We start from the raw sequence: 22,082 nt of genomic DNA, 5'->3' as shown, positions 1-22,082 counted from the left end.
CAATAAGTTAAATTGGAATTGTGTAACTAATAATTTGAATAATGGTTTAAAAGATGCCGCCCAAAGCACAGATGATTTATCGGCGATCAGCGGCGCAACTCTGTGCGGAGAATTCCTGAGCGGGGAGTTGCGATGCCGACGCCGAGCGCTTTGAGAGTGGGTAAACGGCGAGTGGAGATTGAGTGAGTAAGCGGCCGCCGAGAAGAGCGGATGTTAGAAAAATTAGCTTAAGTGATTGTAACAGTAGTTAGTTAAGTGACCGCCGCAAGAAACGGTCAGAGAATTGTGAAAGTGATCAGCGGCTAATGTGTAAGTTTGAAATATTATAGCTAGTGAATTGAAAGTGAAGAACAAAGAAAAGCGAAGAACGCTTCGACGGCAAATAAAGTGGAAGAAAGCCAATCGAAGACAAGCGGCGAATTTGTGGGGGCTTCGAATATATACGGAGGACGGAGAGAGCGGCGAAAATCTAGCGGTCATCAAAAGGCGGTACACGTGATTGGTGGCTCATGTTATTTTCCCATTTTTCCGCCATTCCCAGCCATGTTGATTAACACATATCCCCCTGGTGTCTCACTTTTAAATAAATTTCTTGTGAACGTACCCTTGGCAGACTGAGTCTGCCCAGCTAAGAAAATATACTACTTTACAGCGTAACGATTATTTTTGAGTCATCGAGCTTCTAGCTCTTATACTTTAGGAGATGCCAATTTTTGTGGTTTGCCACGCCCCCTTTGGACGGATATATATCCGCCATAGCTTTTTGGTCTTGGGTGGTCAGCCCGAGTATATATATATTTCAAGTCTCTAGTATCAATACTGCCCAAAATAGAGTAGAGTCAAACAAGTAAGAAAACTCTAGTTGAGAGTACCTGATTAGATACTACCCTGAACCAAACTAATAAAAACGCACATTTAGTTAAAATTTCAAGTTGGGTGTATTTAAAAATATAAATGAAGTGGAAGAAAACTCATTTATTAAATATATAAATATTTTGAAACAATTAAAAAAGTTAACATCAGTTGCGCGCTCGATCTAACGTCACGCCGCTACTTACTACACCACTTCACTTTCTGAAGCTGCGTTGGCAAAACTGAAATAGATTCACTGCTGCAGCGCCATCTAGCAGAACTAAACCAAACAAACTGATGATGTGATTCTAAGAATTTACTAGAAGAAGTTTGAATGTACGTGTGCACACGTATACCCAAACTGTTGTTACTGCCGCACTTGTGTTTGTTAATTGGCCAAACTTTTTATTATTTTTATACCCTGAACCCATTGAAAATGTGATATCAGGGTATAATGGTTTTGTTTAATGCATGTAACAGACAGAATGAGGAGTGGCAGACCCCACAAAGTATATATATTCTTGATCAGGGTGACGAGCTGAGTTGATTTGGCCCTGTCCGTCTGTCTGTCTGTCCGTCTGTCCGTCTGTCCGTATGTTTGAACGCGTCGATTTCCAAAGATATAAGAGCTAGAGACTTGAATTTTTTTTTAAAATGACCGTATATACAGCGCGGACGTCGATTTTGCTTTTAAAATTCGATAAATCATCCCGTTATGTTTTTATCGAGTAAAAACATTCAAGTTCAAATCAGATGCCTCTATAGCTAATTGTGAATGATTTTTCTTTTTTTTTAATTTCTCAAATATTCAATATAATATGTAGATCATATGCTGAAAGTTTCATTAAATTCCGTTCAGTCAAAAATTAATAAAAAATAATCAAATATTTGGCCAATTAACAAACGCACGTGCAGCAGCTACAACAAATACATCACATCAGCTGTTAGTTTCGTTTAGTTTTGGTAGATGGCGCAGCAGCAGTGAATCTATTTGAGTTTTGCCAGCGCCACCAGCAGGAGTGGGGTGGCCTAGTGTGTTAGATGCATGACGCTCGATCAAGAAGTCGCGGTTCGAATCCCGATCGGTGCAACACTGATGTTAATTTTTTTTAATTGTTTCAAAATATTTTTATATTTTCATAAATACGTTTTCTATTTAATTTATATTTTTAAATACACCGAAATTGAAATTTCAGCCATACTAAATGGGCATTTTTATTTGTTGGGTTTAGGGTAGTATCTAGTCGAGCACTCTCGACTAGAGTTTTCTTACTTGTTTTTCTTTTTGTTTTGTTTTTATACCCTGAACCCATTTTCAATGGGAAATCAGGGTATAATGGTTTTGTTGAAATGTATGTAACAGGGAGAAGGAGGCGTGGCAGACCCCACAAAGTATATATATTCTTGATCAGGGCGACGAGCTGAGTTGATTTGGCCCTGTCCGTCTGTCTGTCTGTCCGTATGTAGAGACTTGAAATTTTATTTTCCGTGTATACCACGCGCATATCGAGTTTTGCTTTAAATATCGATAAGTTGCCCCGTTATTTTGTTATCGATTAAAAGCCTTATGGAAAATCAGTAATAAATTTATGTGTCCTACAGCTTTAAAGCTAGCGTCACCAACTTAAATAAATCAAACACATAAAGTTGTATATTCAAAGTTTATTAAAATGTATCTTGTGACACTGGTAATCGTCTTATGTTAAGTATATCCGGATGTCCTTGTATATCCTTTACAAGGTGCTTTATATTTATAGATGTATTATGTATATACTAGTATAAATTACTATTATATATAAAAAAAAAAAAAAACAACTAATAATATACATTCGTACGGTCAATTCTTGCGGTGCTAAGAATGTTTTTCAAACTTTGATAACTTTTTTGGTCTTTACTTTTTCTTATAGTGGACCCTCGGATAACGAACGCCACGGATAAAATTGGAAAACTTTTATTCTATACAAAATCTTTATCTATCTCAAACAACGAGGATACACCGGATACACTATCCATTACCTGTTTAAGTGCAAACATTTTTAAGATATGATAGTTTCGGTTAACTAAATTTTCGCGTATTGAACAAGACGTAACGAATTGTATTCGTTAACCGAGTGTCCACTCTATATGTATATATATTATCTTTATATTATTTCTATAATATTATGCATAGAACGTTTTGGTTTTGCTTTATAGTAAGTATTAAACAACATGTACGAGAGTTTGAAAAAGTAAACGAGTAAAAGTGGTCCAGCCGAAAACAGAAGATAAAGTGGTTCCCTCTATTTAAAGTCCATTCATATTCTTATTAAAATGCTATAATATTAAAGTTGATGTTAATTTTCCTATTTTATGCGCATTTAAGAAAAAAGGTTGATTTTTGCTCTTAAGCTTTCATTCCACATATTTATTACTAGTCGAGACTGCTCGGCTAAGAAATCCCCTGAATCTTTCCAGGAACTCAAATTTCAATACATTTCCATTTCCATATTGACAATCGAGGTCAAAGTGCGTGCAATTGGTGGCAGATGTAAAAATTATTGCTTACGCATTTCCCGCTGAATAGGAAGTATGGGTAGGTGTCTAAGCAGATAATTATATTTGTATACGTATGTACATACACATGTACATATTATATATCAACTGAAAGGTATTGATGCGTAGATCATATAAATAGGTCTATATACACTAGTCGGCATAAGTATTTTGACGAAATCATGTTGTGACCATTAAAGCTGTCATTTCTTAGTATTGTTATAGAAATGAGGAAAAATTGTGAGCAGCGCAAAGAGTTTATTAAAAGCCCTATGCATGCCAAATTTTATGCTGTTTACATTATCCGTTCTCTTTCTGCTGATAAGATTGTCTATTCACTTTTGAGCAGTTGACAACCAAGTAATTTTTGTATTTAACTTTAATTGTTTTTAAGTGTATATAAAAAAATTTGAAATGTCATAAAAGTTATTAAAATCCAAGAATATTTGAGCATGGATACCACACCTTCAATTTTAACTCTAGCACGGCTATAAAACGTACTGCAAATTGATTTCGATTATCGTGAAGCTCTGTTCTATCAAATTAATATGCTTAAAATGCATAAAGAGCCGTAAATCTTCACGACTGCAGCTGACAAGCATAAAATATGACCATTGCAGGCAGAATCCTTTTACAGGATGCTAAAGAAATATTATTCGGAGTCTTCAAAATGCTGCACGTTTTTTGTAATTTGACGGCCAAGAACATAAACTATGAACGTACTGTATTGACGTTGAAATAAAGTAAAGTTTGGCACAAATTGGAGCAAAGACGTATCGCTTATCAAGTCGAAGGCAAGCTTAAAAGACTGGTCTTATGTAAGGAATAAGTGCACATGTCAAGGAGGTTCTGGAGAACTGTTTTAAAGACGGATAACAGCTTCTTGAAGTATAACTCGTATCAAAAACAATTTTTTTTTTGCCAAAATGCAAAATGATCGTAGAGAAAATAACCATGGTAGATGCTCTTTAGCGGACAGTTGCATTAAATGAGCTAGCTAACTTCATTCCTTTCTCTAGGCCAATGAAATAGGGCCTAATATTTGAATAAAACGGACTGCTTTTAAGCAATAAAATATTTTGTTTACCGCTTAAATAAAGAAAGAACTTAACTGGCGCCCGACCAGGGACCGGCTTCGCGCGCAATACAGCAAAACGTTTAGTACGTGCGTGATACTGCAAGTTAAAAGCTAAGTCGGTTTAAATAAATAAAAAAAAAAAAAAACCAAAAGTCGATCGCGTTACAACACAGCAACACGCCTGTACGAGCGCGACCGAAAATCAACAAGGCAACTCACGTCGCGTAACTTCGACGTTCGGTGAAATTCGTTAAAGGTAGTCTGGAACGTGATCGTTCGATTGCCCATCGGTGAACGGTAATCCTGTACGGTCCGCCCAGTAGGAACAACCAAAAAGGATGAAATCCGGATCAGTAGTGAAGACCGCTACATCATCATTATTTTAAGTTAGAAATATAAGTCTACGAAACTAACAAAACTAAAACGAACAAGTGTAATACAATCTAAGAAAAATTTAAGCAAAAACAAAATCAAATAAATGCAATAAAATCAAAGTAAAATTTTTGAGAAAAATAAAAATTAAACAAGTTTAAGAAAATCTAAGAAAATTTGTAAGAGAAATAAAGAGACAAAAAATTAAAATATTAAGAAAACACAAAAAATAAAAAAGCGTAAAGCGATCAAATTTAATGTGACTTCGAAAGTAGTATAAAATAGCCCAACTTTGCGATTCCCAAGGGACCCTCCAAAGTAGAAGGGAAAAACCAGCCACTGGTCTTAATATAAAATACAAATAAAATTAAAAAATAAATAAATAAATAAATAAAATAAAATTTATTATAATAAAAAAATTTTATTTTAATAGTAAATTAAGTTGTACTAATGATAATCATAAACTAACACTAACATCAATAAATTCAAACAGAAATCCATTACTTGTAAACATAAAACAATAGATTAAAGTCACAATAAAAGGCAGTTAATAACGTATGGCTAACGACAATAATTTGATTAGGCCCCCAGTGTTAGTCGAACAACCCCAAGTAGGTGCACATATTATCAATAGACAGCAACAACGACATATAGACCGTCAGAACGAACACTTTCAGAACAGAGGCATGGCGAATAACGCAGAACAATTGATTGCAGCCACTGTCGCTCAAATTTTGACAGAACAACTACCAACGCTAGTGAGACAAATAGTTAATCCTTCCAGGGAATTCAATGACGTGGACGATCAGACCATAAATGACAATCAAAATTTGAACGACCTTAACAGAGTACCAGACATTGTCAAAAGTCTTAGGGAATTTTCCGGCAATAAAACCGATTTTAGCTCATGGAAAAAGAGTGTCGATCGCATACTCTCCATATATGCAAGCCAAGTTGGATCACCAATGTACTATGGCAGTTTGCATACCATGAGAAATAAGATTATCGGCCAAGCTGACGCGGCCCTCGAGTCGTACAATGTGCCCCTTAATTGGAAAGCCATCTCCAAGTGTCCCACACTGCACTATGCAGATAAAAGAGATATAAATACATTAGAATACGAGATGACTATGTTAATACAGGGCAACAAGCAGACAGTAGAACAGTTCTATCAGGTTGTCTACAACCAGCTGACTTTAATACTGAACAAAGTAGGATGTATGGAACTCAATAGAGAGTCAGAAATCCTCATGACGAAAATGTACAGGGAAAAAGCATTACACACTTTCATCAGAGGTTTGAGAGGAGACTTGCCACGTATTCTTAAAAGAACCAGCAGACCTTCGCTCAAACCTCCATCTATGCTTAAAATTAGAAAATCAAAACTATAGAACAAACATGGCCTTCAATAAAAGCCATCAAACAGGTCACAAAAGCGTAACCCGAAACGCAACACCACCGCGTATGGTTCAATACACACAAAGTTCCCCTCAGATGATAAGAACTGTTGGTTTCAGAGCCCAAATGCCAACGCAACCTGCATGGCCAAATACCATGAATCAGGGACACTAATACCATAGACAACAACCTTACCGAACGCAACCTCATCAGACAAACGTACCGCCCCGACCATTAGCACCCAAATCACAGCCACGCCCCGAACCAATGGACGTTGACAAAACCATCCAAACACGGATGATAAATTACATCAACAGGCCAAATTTTGAACCATGGAAAAGACCCCACCAATAGCAAATACAACCGATAAAAGACAAAGAAACTTTAATATTCAATCAGTAGAGGAATATCCCGACAATGACAACCACAACGCTTACATAACTATGGAAGAATACGGACAGGCCATCGAAAGCTATGAACAACAGACCGAACACGAACAATCACTACAAGAGTACGCACAACAAACAGAACAAGATGACGACGAACAAGAGAGCCCCACTGAACATGCTAACATCAATTTTTTTTAGAGTAACTAGCTCTTCGCTTCCTTACATAGAATGTAAGACAAAAAGCGGAGAGATACTTAAAATACTAATAGACACAGGTTCAAACAGAAATTACATACAGCCCAAACTAGTTTCTAACCCGATTCCCAATCAAAAGCCTTTCGAATTCTTAACAAAAAAAAAAAAAAAAACAAGTAAGAAAGCTCTAGTCGAGACTGCTCGACTACGAGATCCCCTGAACCCTTAGAGCAATAGATATTTCAATAACTTTTCGCGTCTTTCAGCTTACACAAGAAACACGCACACACACACGCGCGTACGCACACACAGGCATACATACACACACACGCATACAGACACACATACACACACACACACGCATACACACACAAACGCATACACACACACATACACAAACACATACACACACATACACAAACATTTACATACATATACACACACAAGCATAAACACGCATGGGCGGCAGTGAGCGCTTACTATGACAACTTAATTGCTTAATAACTTTTTTTGTGGACGTACGATCCTCACGTACGAATCCATTCAGATTATGATTATAACATGGATATGCATGTAATTGCCAAAGCACAAGTCTCTAGTATTTGAAATACGCTTTTTACAAAAGTGAGGGTGAGGGGGTGAATTTAGAGGTGGGGGTACATTTTAACAAAAACCGAAATTGTATAAATTGCATATAAGCATACATTAAAAATTTGGAGACTCTAGCAATAATGGTGTAGAAGATATAATTTTATAACTGGTTTTCGATAAGGTTTTTTATCGATAAAAAAAGATCGGAATGAGTTATCGATTTTTAATGATAAACTTGATATGCGCGCTGTAATTACGGACATTTGAAAAAAAAAATTGAAGTCTCTAGCTCTTATATCTTCTGAAATCGACGCGTTCATACATACGGACAGATGGACAGACAGACGGACAGGGCCAAATCAACTCAGCTCGTCACCCTGATCAAGAATATATATACTTTGTGGGGTCTGCCACGCCTCCTTCTCCCTGTTACATACATTTCAACAAAACCATTATACCCTGATTTCCCATTGAAAATGGGTTCAGGGTATAAAAACAAAACAAAAAGAAAAACAAGTAAGAAAATTCTAGTCGAGGGTGCTCGACTAGATACTACCCTAAACCCAACAAATAAAAATGCCCATTTAGTATGGCTGAAATTTCAATTTCGGTGTATTTAAAAATATAAATTAAATAGAAAACGTATTTATGAAAATATAAAAATATTTTGAAACAATTAAAAAAAATTAACATCAGTGTTGCACCGATCGGGATTCGAACCGCGACTTCTTGATCGAGCGTCATGCATCTAACACACTAGGCCACCCCACTCCTGCTGGTGGCGCTGGCAAAACTCAAATAGATTCACTGCTGCTGCGCCATCTACCAAAACTAAACGAAACTAACAGCTGATGTGATGTATTTGTTGTAGCTGCTGCACGTGCGTTTGTTAATTGGCCAAATATTTGATTATTTTTTATTAATTTTTGACTGAACGGAATTTAATGAAACTTTCAGCATATGATCTACATATTATATTGAATATTTGAGAAATTAAAAAAAAAGAAAATCATTCACAATTAGCTATAGAGGCATCTGATTTGAACTTGAATGTTTTTACTCGATAAAAACATAACGGGATGATTTATCGAATTTTAAAAGCAAAATCGACGTCCGCGCTGTATATACGGTCATTTTAAAAAAAAATTCAAGTCTCTAGCTCTTATATCTTCGGAAATCGACGCGTTCAAACATACGGACAGACGGACAGACGGACGGACAGACAGACGGACAGGGCTAAATCAGCTCGTCGCCCTGATCAAGAATATATATACTTTGTGGGGTCTGCCACGCCTCCTTCTGCCTGTTACATACATTTCAACAAAACCATTTTACCCTGATTTCCCATTTTCCATGGGTTCAGGGTATAATTAATAAAAAAAGAAAAAAGAAAATAAAAAGAATTAAGTATAGAAAAAGAAAGGGAAGGTATTAAAAGAAGTTGCAAGAAAAGTTAATACAAAGAATAAGAAATAAATAAAAAGTAAAGAATAGGGGAAGAGCCAAAATAGAGTATAGTATAGAATTTAGAAATCACTACATAAACATTGGCAACGAAAATGTATACCAATGATTATGCCTGGGCATTGTGAATGATTTCTCTAAGATAAGCTAGAAGTAAACTTTTTAGACTCATTCACGAAAGTGAAATGAGTATATTGGTTTTGTGCAATGTCCGTCTTGCTGTCCGTCCGTCTGTCCGTCTGTCCGTATGAACGCAATCTATTTCGGCGCTATTGAAGCTAGAGACTTGAAATTTGGAATACATACTCCGATTTATAAAGTGTTAAAAATTTCCCGATCCGCCCACTAGGGGCGTGGCAAATCGGAAAATGCATTTTCCGATATACCAGAAATCATGTTTGTTGAAGAGCTAGAAAGCTGAAATTTGGTATGTAGGTCCACGCCGATCACCCAAGATCACAAGCTATGGCGGATATATCTCCGCCCATTAGGGGCGTGGCAAATCGGATAAAACTGTATCTCCTAAAGTTATAAACCTAGAATGCTGAAATTTTGCCTGTAAGCTAATGCTTTAATTCTATGAAGATAGGTTGACCACCCACGTCCAACGAGCTATGGTAGATATATGTCCGCCTATACGGGGCGTGGCAAACCGCAAAAGTTTATATCTCCTACAGTTTAAGAGCTAGAAGCTTCAAATTTGGATAGTTAAGTTACTGGTGGCCTCTTTAGGGGCGTGGCATATCGAAAAATACCCTGTAATTTTCACATTTTTTGAGCGTAAGAATTCAAATTTTGCATTTAGGTAACCGATTGCTCGTTCTAAAAGCTGGCTAAAATTGAGGAGTCTACGGCCACTAGGGGCGTGGCAATCGGCATTTACAGTGCCCGAATTGCGACATTTATATGCGTCAGCCATCTATTTATGTATATGTACACATAAGTAGGCTTAATAGGCATTGATAGCACGGAAGGAAACATTTTTATAAAATTAATAAAATATAAAAAAGCTAAAATAACAAAAATTTGCAATGTACAAAAAAGTGTTTTCAGCGGGATTTGAACTCGCACCCAACCCAAACAGCATGTTTGTCAAAATAGCTAAAATAAAGATCGTCGGCGCTTCAGCCTACAGCACCACCGCGTTGTTTCGATCAAGAGCAGTTAAAACGAAATCACATTATTGTTATGACGCCGCATAGCAAAGAAAAGCCAGTGTAGCCGCTGGAAATTCAAAAACAATGCAAAGACAAATCAATCGCAACGGGATTCTTAGAATATGCTAGAGCACGCATTTATGTGCGCGTGTATAAGGCTGGAATGCTTGATGCTACGCGAACAGGCTTACATATATAATTATATATACATATGTATGTATTTGCGTATATGTATTTGAGGGCTATTTAAGAAGAAACAAATTTAAACTTATAAAATTATTCGACTAAGAAAATGAAAAGTATTAAGTGCCATTCAGCCAAGCTCGCACCTTCCCAATAAAATATCTATTTTATAAAAAACGAAATATGTATGAAAAAAAAAAAAAAAACATAGAGTTTCGAACCTCCCCTACTCTAACATTACTTGCGTCGCCCTTAGCACCCGCGCCACTGCTTTGCTCGAGCAATCAGTTGCTAAAATAGAATAGCTTAATAAGAGAGCGTCATCAGACAAAACTACAGTAACGGCTAGAAAGTCCAGAAATCAATCGAAATTCTAAGAATGTGAGAAAAGGCGCGCTTCTGTCTGTACTCATAGAATAGACGATGAATGTGTGCACAAGCATAGGAAAATCGCACTGATCTGCTGTTAGCTTGGAGCCGGTATCCAATTTATGGATATAAATATATAATAAAAAAAAATCAAAATTGTATAAATTATATATGTATGTAATTTGAATGCAATAGCTATCGATGATTTTCCAATTTTAATGGCATCATGCCGTGTTTTTTGCTGCGCACTAGACTTGAAAATTGCACTATATACTCTGGTTGACAGCGTTTGGGCTGTGAATGAGTCTTCTGCTATCGGTATCGCCCGATTGCAACGTTCTTACTTGTTATTTTAGAAAGAGAGAGCTCTAAGGAAAAAACGTGATAATATTTATTAAAATCAACACAAAGAACATGAAACGCACTGTGCAAAGAATAATCCCTAGTACACACAGGTAAATGAAGCGGACGATAATGTCTAGTTGCTCGGGACGGAACCGAAAAATTTAGACGACCTATCTAAGGTCTCTTAAGGCAAAGAGAAGAAACTGTTTTTGAACCGATTCGATACGATCCTGATACAGTTTATGCTGTGGAGACCATACAACAGAGCAATACTCTAAGATAGGACGCACAAGCGAAGTGAATAAGCGCTTGGTAGTAAAAGGATCTTTAAATTCCTTAGACCAACGTTTAATAAAGCCAAGCACACTTTTGGCCTCATTAATGATGGTAGAAATATGAAGATTAAAGTTAAGTTTACAGTCAAAAAACACACCAAGATCTTTGACTGTAAAGATGCGTTGTATGGAAATATTGCTAATTTTGTAATCAACAATTAGAGGCACGGTACGACTGAAGGTCATTGTCATACATTCTGAGCAGTTTAAGTCCAGCTGGTTTGCCACACACCAAAGTTGAAATGCATTTAGGTCATCTTGAAGGTGATGATGTCCATTTGCACTGGAATATGGAAGGCAAAGTTTTACATCATCAGCATACATAAATATTTATATAAATATTTATAAAAAGGGAAAAAGCAATGGACCCAAATGGCTACCCTGAGGTACACCAGACGAAACAAAGATAAGTTTAGACATAGCTGTTTTCAGCAAGACTCTTTGGGCTCTACCCATTAAATAGGATGAAATCCAAGACACAAGTCTAGGTGAAAATCCTAAGCGTTCAAGCTTAAGAATTATTAAGTGATGATGTACTGAGTCAAATGCTTTACTGAAGTCAGTATAAATAACATCAGTTTGCATTTTTTTAGAGAAACTATCATTAACAAGCGAAGAAAACTCAAGTAAATTAGAGGACGTTGATCGATTTTGAACAAAACCATGTTGAGATGGTTGAATAATCGATTTGCAAAAATGCTGCAAGGCCGATGTTATGACTTTCTCAAATAACTTCGGAATAGCAGATAATTTCGCGATGCCTCTATAATTGGAAATATCAGATCTTCCACCTTTTTTATATAAGGGAATAATGAAAGATTCTTTCCAGATTGAAGGGAACACAGAAGTATCCAAGGACAAGTTAAACAATTTTAGTAATTGTGACTGAAGAGAAACACTGCACTCTTTAATCACACAACTAGGAATATTATCGGCACCGGGAGAGAAAGATGATTTCAATGTCCTAATGGCTGCAGCCAGCGAGGCTGCAGAAACTTTAGGAGTATTTATAGACCCATATTCAGGAAGTGAATATGGATATGAGTTGCTGTAGAGATCAGCAGAAGAATAAGTGGATTGGAAAAAATCAGCAAATAGATCAGAGGAATCCTGGTCATTGCAAGTTTTTTAACCACCAAGGACAAATGAGGACGGCAAACCAGAAGATTTACGCTTCAAGTTTACAAAAGAGTAAAATTGTTTGGGATCTCGAGAAAACTGACGTTTGCAACGTATGAGATAATTCTCATAACAGCTAGAATTTGAAAGATTGATTGATTTTTAAAACATTTAGTTTTAATGTTTCTTAAGTTCGAAAGAGTCTTGGTAAACCATGGTGGCTTATTCGAAACTGACGAATTACGGCAGAGAGGGACACAAACATCCAGAATAGAGTTTAAGGTAGAATAAAAAAACGATGCTGCCAAATTAATATCAACCGACTCATATAAAATAGACCAGTCTGTTGAATTAATTAATTCGTTAAGCAAAACAAAATTGCATTTACGATAACAGCGACTAAGTTTAGAAGGCATTGGAGTATTAGTGGGAGGATTATCAACAGTTAATAAAACCTCTAAAGTGGGGTGATGTATATCCTCTGGTCAGCAGAAAGGAGTTGATCTCGCGACATTAATGAGCGAATCATGATTAACAAACACAAGATCTAGAATGCGATTTATATGGTTTAAAATAGAGTTCATCTGAAACATAGACAGGTTAAGGTTAATGAAACATATGCAGAAAATCTTGACACAATTTTTCGAACTCTTCAAGAAGCTAACATGAAATGTCAGTTAGACAAATGCGAGTTCTTTAAAGACAAAGTAGAATTTCTCGGCTTTGTCATCTCAGATAAAGGCGTCGAGACTAACCCAGACAAAATAGCAACCATAGCCAAGTATCCCTATCCAAAAACACTTAAAGATTTGAGATCCTTCCTCGGACTCTCTAGCTACTGTAGAAGGTTCATAAGAGATTTCGCTAAGTTGGCAAAACCACTTAGCTATCTTTTAAGAGGAAAGGATGGACGAGTATCCAAAAGCCAGTCTTCAAAAAAATTAATTAATCTCAATCAAGAAGCCATTGATTCTTTTGATAAAATCAAAAACGCTCTAGTATCCAATGAAGTCATTTTACAATACCCAGACTTTAATAAGGAATTTCAATTAACAACAGACGCATCCAATTTTGCAATTGGAGCAATCTTATTTCAGAATAAACGTCCTATATGCTTCCTTTCAAGAACAAATCAAGTCAAAATCCGAAGAAAATTATGCCACTAATAAAAAAGAAATGTTGGCGATTGGGATTTGGGCATTAAAAGCTCTCAAAAATTACCTTTACGGTAAGACAAAAGTAAAAATATATACAGACCACCAACCACTTACACATTCGCTTAGCGGTTGGAATGGCAACGCTTGAATCAAACGATGGATAACGTACCTAGAAGAGTTTGATTATGAACTCCTTTATAAACCAGGCAGGGATAACACAGTAGCAGACGCATTGTCAAGAATACCCATAGTAAACCACATCAATTCAGTAACATCCATTTAGCATAGCGCAGAAAGTTCAAGTCATAACCTAATACCTAGTATGGAAGTCCCGATAAACGTATTCAAGAATCAAATATTCATAAACAAAGCAAACATTGACGACTATGAATTCCAAATTCCTTTCCGAACTTTCCATAGACACCTAATAACTAGACAAGAGCTCACAGAAAATAACCTAGTTCAGATATTAAAAAAGTATTTAAACCCTTCTGTAATTAACGGAATAATAACGTCAGAAGAAATCATGAACCAAATTCAACAAATATACCCCAAACACATGAGGAATTATAAAATCAGATTCACCCAGACACAAGTGAAGGACTTGACTAATGAAACAGAGCAGGACGAACATATACTAAAAGTGCACAATAGAGCTCACCGAAACGCAATAGAAAATAAAAAACAATTATCAGAAACCCATTACTACTTCCCTAAAATGAATCAGAACAAGTAAAAACGCTCCAGTCGAGACTGCTCGACTAGGAGATACCCTGAACCCTCTAAGCTGATACTCTAATCATTCCGCACTTCTTTTATGCACACATACATACACATGCATCCACACGCACGCATAAGCCTGCGTTCTGCTAACTGCGCAATAAGCAGCGACTGCGCTTGGGCTGCGCTGCAGTGTGGGCAATATTAGGAGAATTTATTTGTCGAATAATTTCTTTTGTAGACATACGATCTTAATGAAACTTTCAGAGTGTAATCATATGGTAAATATGTGTGTACATTCCAAAGCACAAGTCTCTAGTATTTGAAATGCGTTTTTTACAAATTGGGGGAGAAGAGGGCGTGGTATCCAAAATCTGTAAATTACAACATCTGTGTATCGATGAACTTTATGTACAACGCAAATTTGAAGACTCCAGGTCTAAAACTGTTCAAATTAGGCTAAAAAAACAAAATCAATTTTTCGATTATTCTCGATAAAAAAGTTATCGGACGATTTATCGAAAAAATAAAGCAAACTCGTACTGCGTATGGTACTCACGAGTATGCACGATAAAAAAGTTATCGGACGATTTATCGAAAAAATAAAGCAAACTCGTACTGCGTATGGTACTCACGAGTATGCACGCTAAATTTCAGCTCTCTAGCTCTTATAACTTCTGAGATCGACGCACTCATACGGACGGACGGACGGACGGACAGACAGACGGACAGGGCTATATCGACTCAGCTCATCGCGCTGATCAAGAATATATATACTTTGTGGGGTCTGCCACGCCTCCTTCTGCCCGTTACATACTTTTTCACAAAACCATTATACCCTGATTTCCCATTTTCAATGGGTTCAGGGTATAAAAATAGCGGCATTAGTCAAACAATGTCAAGTTTGTAAAGAAGAAAAATACGACAGACAACCAAACAACCCTAAACTAAATGAAACACTCATACCTCAATATCCTGGACATATAATTCATGTAGACATATACACGACAGGCAAAAACTTAGTCCTAACAGCAGTAGACAAATTTTCGAAATTTGCCCAAGGACGCATCATCAAATCTAGGGCAATAGAGGACATAAAAAAACCACTTCATATAACGAAAAATCTCTGAATTCAGCATCCATAACATTCATGATGCGAGATCAATTAGGGATTGAAATTTATAACACTCCACCTTATAAAAGCACAGTCAACGGCCAAGTCGAACGATTTCACTCTACGCTTTCAGACATCATTAGATGTAACAAAAGAAAAGAAGAATATAAAACTTTTCAAGAATTAATTGACAAATCAATATACAACTATAACTCAGAGCTTGCAAATGAGAGTTGAGCGTTTTTTCGTTTATTCTCTTTCTCGCATCATAACCAAAAAAAATTGTGCAGACACGTCTCTCTCTGAGCGTCACTCTCTGTTTTCTTTAGCATCTGTTTCGCTCAGACGCAATGCGATGACTCATTCGTGTGACGCTCTCACATGAGTGTCGCGTAAAACTAACACGATTTTCCCTCACACAAAGCCTCTCAGCAAAAAACACTTTGACTAACAAACTCAGCAGAAAATGTTTTTGCCTTCGTGTGCATGTAAATACACGCATACATACATACAAAAAAAACGCAGCAATCGCGCGTGATTACCCATACAAACGCAACTTACCGTTACTTCATTTAACTCAAGCAAACGATCAGTGTTTGACTTGAGGAAACGAAAACAGAAACAACTATCTCCCTCAGAGCGCGAGAGAGCTAAGCCAGACGCGACAAAAGTGTTAACAGTTATTTGCGAGCTATGCTATAACTACACCATTCATTCAACGACTAACAGACGACCACTAGATTTGTTTTTTGGCAGAAACCTAACGACGAACCCAGAACAATATGAAAAATCTAGACAAGACAACATTGACAGACTTTGACAGAAACAAACGATGGACTTACAGAACCACAATAAAAGACGCAAAAAAGAAATATACGTCAAGATCAACAATAGACTAGGAACTAAATTGTCTCCCAGATATAAAAAAGAAACAGTAAAAGAGGACAGAAACGCAACAGTACTAACCTCAACCAATAGAATCATACACAAAAGTAATATAAACAAATAAGAAAATTCTAGTCGAGAGTGCTCGACTAGATACTACCCTGAACCCAACAAATAAAAATGCTCATTTAGTATGGCTGAAATTTCAATTTCGATGTATTTAAAAATATAAATAAAATACCAAACTCATTTAATAAAATATAAAAATATTTTGAAACAATTAAAAAAAATTAACATCAGTTGCATCGATCGGGATTCGAACCGCGATTTCTCGATCGAGCGTCATGCAGATAACACACTAGGCCACCCCACTCCTGCTAGTGGGGCTGGCAAAACTCAATTAGATTCATTGCTGCAGCGCCATCTACCAAAACTAAACGAAACAAACAGCTGATGTAATTCAACGAATGTTTTTGTTGTAGCTGCTGCACGTGCGTTTGTTAATTGGCCAAATATTTGATTATTTTTTATTAATTTTTGACTGAACGGAATTTAATGAAACTTTCAGCATATGATCTACATATTATATTGAATATTTGAGAAATTAAAAAAAAGAAAAATCATTTACAATTAACTATAGTGGCATCTGTTTTGAACTTGAATGTTTTTACTCGATAAAAACATAACGATTTATCGAATTTTAAAAGCAAACTCGACGTCCGCGCTGTATATACGGTCATTTAACAAAAAAATTCAAGTCTCTAGCTCTTATATCTTCGGAAATCGACGCGTTCAATCATACGGACAGACGGACAGACAGACAGACGGACAGGGCCAAATCGACTCAGCTCGTCGCCCTGATCAAGAATATATATACTTTGTGGGGTCTGCCACGCCTCCTTCTGCCTGTTACATACATTTCAACAAAACCATTATACCCTGATTTCCCATTTTCAATGGGTTCAGGGTATAAAAACGTCTGACATTTATAGACTACTCGTAATAATGGCGATGATGGTACAACCTATCGAACCGAATATAGACATAACGAATCATACGGAAGCACAAACCATAACGATCTACGACGGACTAGGCAAAATACAAACAACGACAACAGAATTATTCACATTATAAATTTAAGCAAAATCAAAGAAGCTTTAGAGCAAATAGAATTTCATACCGAAAAAGATTTAAAATTTAGCAGTTTATACCACACCTTGCACCACGAAATTAACCAAACTCACTTGACTTTACGCACCATAGATTATGACATTAACAAGAGGACCACAAGGGCCATTAATATTCTAGGAATAGCTTGGAAATACGTAGCAGGCAACCCAGATCATGATGACTTCGTTCAGATAGAAGAACATATTAATAAAGTCATAGATAACAGTAACAGACAAGTAATAATAAATTCACAGCTAGAACAAAGATTAAATAAGTTGACCACAGTTACCAATACCCTTACAAACAATATACGGAAAGACGATAGATTCACACATGATATAGCGGAAAGTTTACAGAACCAAGTTAGATTGATCAAAGAGGAGGTTATTAATATAAAATATGCCATACAATGTTCAAAAGTTAACGTAATAAACTCATTTTTACTAAAAAAGGCAGAAATAGATGAAATAGAGAGAATCTTCAAAGCTGGTAGAATGCCTTCATTGTCTGTAGAAGAAATGCTAGAATATTCAGACGTGGCCATATTTCACAATACTACTACTTTGTTTTATGTAATAAAAATACCTAACGTAGCAGAAACTGATATGAAAACCTAATTGTGAAACCAGTCGTAAGAAATAACGTTATCATAAATATAGAGTATAAAGAAATATTGTCTCGCAAAAATGTAATGTTTGGAATTATAAAAAATTGTAAAAAATATAATAACATTAAGATTTGTTCAAAAAATAACATTGTCAACATTAGCAATATGTACATGTACATGTACATGTTTGCCTAGGCTCCTCAATGGAGAAAAGTCGCTGTGTGAGTTCAGTAACGCCGAGCATGTGGAACCCATCGAAGAAGTGGCCAACGGTCTTCTGATCCTCAACAACTTTGATGGAGTGGTGACATCGACGACAACAAGTACATGGTTAAATGGCAACTATGTCATTCGCTTTGGCAACCGGACTTTCAACAACCTAGAGAGCAGCACACTGAGAGTCGGTTCCTCGATAATCCAGATGACACCAGAAGAATCGAGACGACTCCAAATTCTATCACTGAAGGCTTTGCAGGCTTTACATATCAACAATAGCCAAATACTAGAAAACCTAAAACTTACGACACATGCAGTATCATCCATAGTATTGGTCTGCATAGTCGTGATAATCATTGTCATTGCCTTCCTCTACACAAAGAGGGCGAGAAAAATAACGTTACTATTGGATAATAGCCAAGTAAAGAAAGTAACAGAGGCACCAAGACGAACCATAGAAAACATACAGTTCAACGACATTCCCCTCTTTTAATGATCGCTTGAGGACAAGCTCAAATCAAAGGGGGAAGAGTTACCAACAAATATATTCTTCAAGTTAAAAACAAAAATATTCTACATTGCAACAAAACCCAATGGGAATTGTTGCAACGCAAATAAAACGTAACAAGCTGATCAGACCAATAAGCCAAAACTGCTGACACAATGTCTAGCGGACTTCCTGGACACGCCAACCAGAGCTCCAGCAATTCTAAGAAGAATTGCACAACGGTTCAACAACACCACGAGCGACGCCGCTGCCAACGTCGTCGACTGAACCACAGCTTAGCTAGGGATAGAATTGATTTAAGTAATTTAGTTGCAAATTTGTTCTTGAATAAAACGGACTGCTTTTGAGCAATAAAATATTTTCTTTTTACCGTTTAAATAAAGAAAGAACTTAACTTATAGCACGGGCATCTCGAGTTTTGCTTTAAATATCGATAACTTGCCCCGTTATTTTGTTATCAATTAAAAACATTATGGAAAACCAGTAATAAATTTATATCTATTACATCTTTAAGGCTAGAGTCTCCAAATTTTATAACTTATATGCATTTTATACAATTTCGGTTTTTGTTGAAATTTACCGCTCACTCTTATATCCACCCCCTCACCCTTATGTTTGTAAAAGGCTGATTTCAAATACTAGAGACTTGTGGTTTGATAAATATATGCATATCCTTGTTATTTTCATAATCTGAAAGTTTCATGAACAAAGTACATCCACAAGAAAAGTTATTAAATAATTAAATTCTATAGTAAGCGCACACTGCAGGCCATGCGTGTTTAGGCTTGGGTGCTTGTGTGCGTGCGTGTGTGTGTGTGTGTGTGCGTGTGTCTTGTGTAAGCAGATAGACGCGAAAAATTATTGAAATAGCTATTGCTCGAACGGTTCAGGGGATCTCGTAATCGAGCAGTCGCGACTATAACTTTCTTACTTTTTTTTTTTTTTTTTTTTTTTTTTTTTTTTGATATTTTGTATTTTTGATATGTACATCCTGTGGCGACGCTGCAATTTTAGGAGTACCATTGTCCGTTTCTGTGCTGAACTTTTTCAAAAGCCAGCGGCCAATTATATTAAACTTGGACTAGTTCGAAAATATGAATCATCATCACAATTTTGTTTAATTTTCAAATCTAAACGAGCTTTTTGCATTCTCTGGCTGAGAAGAGCTGTTGTTTGATTGGTTTGCTAGCCATTAACCTCATCTTATTGATCCGAAATTGAATAGTTCGAGCTGAAACTTGTTTAGCTAATTGATGCTGCATTTTATTGCATTTTCTACAGAATTTTCGAAGTGATTCTGGAGGCTCATTATACCCTGAACCCATTTTCAATGGGAAATCAGGGTATAATGGTTTTGTTGAAATGTATGTAACAGGCAGAAGGAGGCGTGGCAGACCCCACAAAGTATATATATTCTTGATCAGGGTGACGCTGAGTTGATTTGGCCCTGTCCGTCTGTCTGTCTGTCCGTCTGTCCGTATGTTTGAACGCGTCGATTTCCGAAGATATAAGAGCTAGAGACTTCAAATTTTTTGTAAAATGTTCGTAATTACAGCGCGGATATCGAGTTTATCATTAAAAATCGATAACTCATCCCGATCTTTTTTTATCGATAAAAAACCTTATCAAAAACCAGTTATAAAATTATATCTTCTACACCTTTATTGCTAGAGTCTCCAAATGCAATTTATACAATTTCGGTTTTTGTTAAAATTTACCCCCCACCCTTAAATTCACCCCCTCACCCTCACTTTTGTAAAAAGCGTATTTCAAATACTAGAGACTTGTGCTTTAGCAATTACATGCATATCCATGTTATAATCATAATCTGAAAGTTTCATGAAGATCGTACGTCCATAAAAAAAGTTATTAAACAATTAAGTTCTCATAGTAAGCGCACACTGCAGCCCATGCGTGTTTATGCGTGGGTGCTTGTGTGTGTATGTGTTTGTGTATGTGTGTGTGTTTCTTGTGTAAGCTGAAAGACGCGAAAAATTATTGAAATAGCTAGCACTCCAAGGGTTCAGGGGATCTCGTAGTCGAGCAGTCTCGACTAGAGCTTTCTTATTTGTTTTTATACTAACATGATTCTACCATTGAATTTTCTAATAATTCCTGCTTAGTTCTTTCATTCTTCCCTACTGCCCGTCTCACGATACTTTTTTTTATTAAGCGTTGAAGTTAATTTTCATTGAAATTAGTTTTAGCCGCTATTTCACGCTACCATACATTTTCTTTAACAAATGCGAAAAATTTTAGTCATTTTTCCTGCGAGGGTCATTGACTTTCTCCGCTAAATGGAATTTTAGCAACTGACATACCGAAATTTCTACAAAAAGTGAAGAAAAAATCGCAGGAGCCTTCGAAAATAATTGTTAAGCGAATAAAATAACATTTAGGAAAACCCGGACAAAGAGAAGGTAAAGGTTATCTTAGCCTTAAAGTGCGGATTTTTTCATTGTAGCTGGGTGTACGTATTTCTAAAAACATGTACGTATATAACTTTTGGTATGTTCATACGTTAAACTATTATTATTTTCGCATAATTTCCTATATTAAAATTTAGAAAACCAAAAATAAACATTCCTTATAAGGATCGTAGTTATATTTAAACTATAGCCTAATTCTTTTTATAGAATGTTACAGCTATCAAATTTCTGATAGCATAGCAAATAAGTACATATAGCAATAACTTAAATATAAATACATATATTTAAAACTTTGTAAAGTACTTTAAGTAATTATAGAGAGGACAAATTAAATTAGTAGCAATATTTACAATACTTTTGATATAAATTATGGTTTAGTCAATTAATATAGTCCATTTAAAAATATACACCTTCAAATGTGATGATTTTTATACCATTTACCGCATTTGATTACTTGATATTATATATTATTTTTGGAATACAGATAGAATATAGAGTAAGTTCTAGCCAATCATATCTGAAGTTTAAGTTAAACAATATTAACGTCAAATGTAAGACAAACTTAGAATGCCTATGAAGAAAATTAATAGGTGTTTGTGCATCTACATCCGTATACAGTCCTAGGTAGCTATGTAGTTGGTGGCATATGGCTGTTATCCAATTTATTTCGGAGTGATCGTTGACGCTGGAGACTTCGGCAGTTGGCTAGAAAGATTGAGCTTGGTATATTTGTTTTGCTCAATGCACTTTTATTGTAGTCGTTGGTATCTTGATGAAAAGACAGCGTGTGTGACTTTAAGAAGAACAATAATCCGCATGACAGCAGCACTAGTGCAATTAATTCCGGCGGTTGTAAGGGTGCCGAGTTTCCATGATGCATAGCCGCAGGATGCTCGC

The 22,082-nt window shown here is 36.2% G+C and overlaps 1 protein-coding gene and 1 long non-coding RNA gene across 2 annotated transcripts in view; one reads left to right on the top strand and one right to left on the bottom strand.

Annotated features, from left to right (window-relative positions):
* Nucleotides 1–1,194: 1,194 nt before the first annotated feature.
* LOC149268196 (uncharacterized) lies at nucleotides 1,195–3,205 on the top strand. The gene is made up of 2 exons (XR_016270828.1): nucleotides 1,195–2,592; nucleotides 2,760–3,205. It is a non-coding gene; the product is annotated as an uncharacterized LOC149268196 (long non-coding RNA).
* Nucleotides 2,499–22,082, bottom strand: part of dpr8 (defective proboscis extension response 8) — a 306,666-nt gene continuing 287,082 nt past the window's right edge. Inside the window, exon 8 of the mRNA XM_089473009.1 lies at nucleotides 2,499–22,082. Within this exon, the coding sequence (XP_089329135.1) occupies nucleotides 21,814–22,082 (269 nt within the window). The 3' untranslated portion in view covers nucleotides 2,499–21,813.

This window comes from Drosophila arizonae, chromosome X (genome assembly GCF_054131065.1).
Source record: "Drosophila arizonae isolate 15081-1271.41 chromosome X, UAZ_ARI_1.0, whole genome shotgun sequence".
NCBI lineage: Eukaryota > Metazoa > Arthropoda > Insecta > Diptera > Drosophilidae > Drosophila > Drosophila arizonae.
Note: the sequence above shows the minus strand (reverse complement) of the source record. Positions and strands in the feature narration are given on the sequence as shown.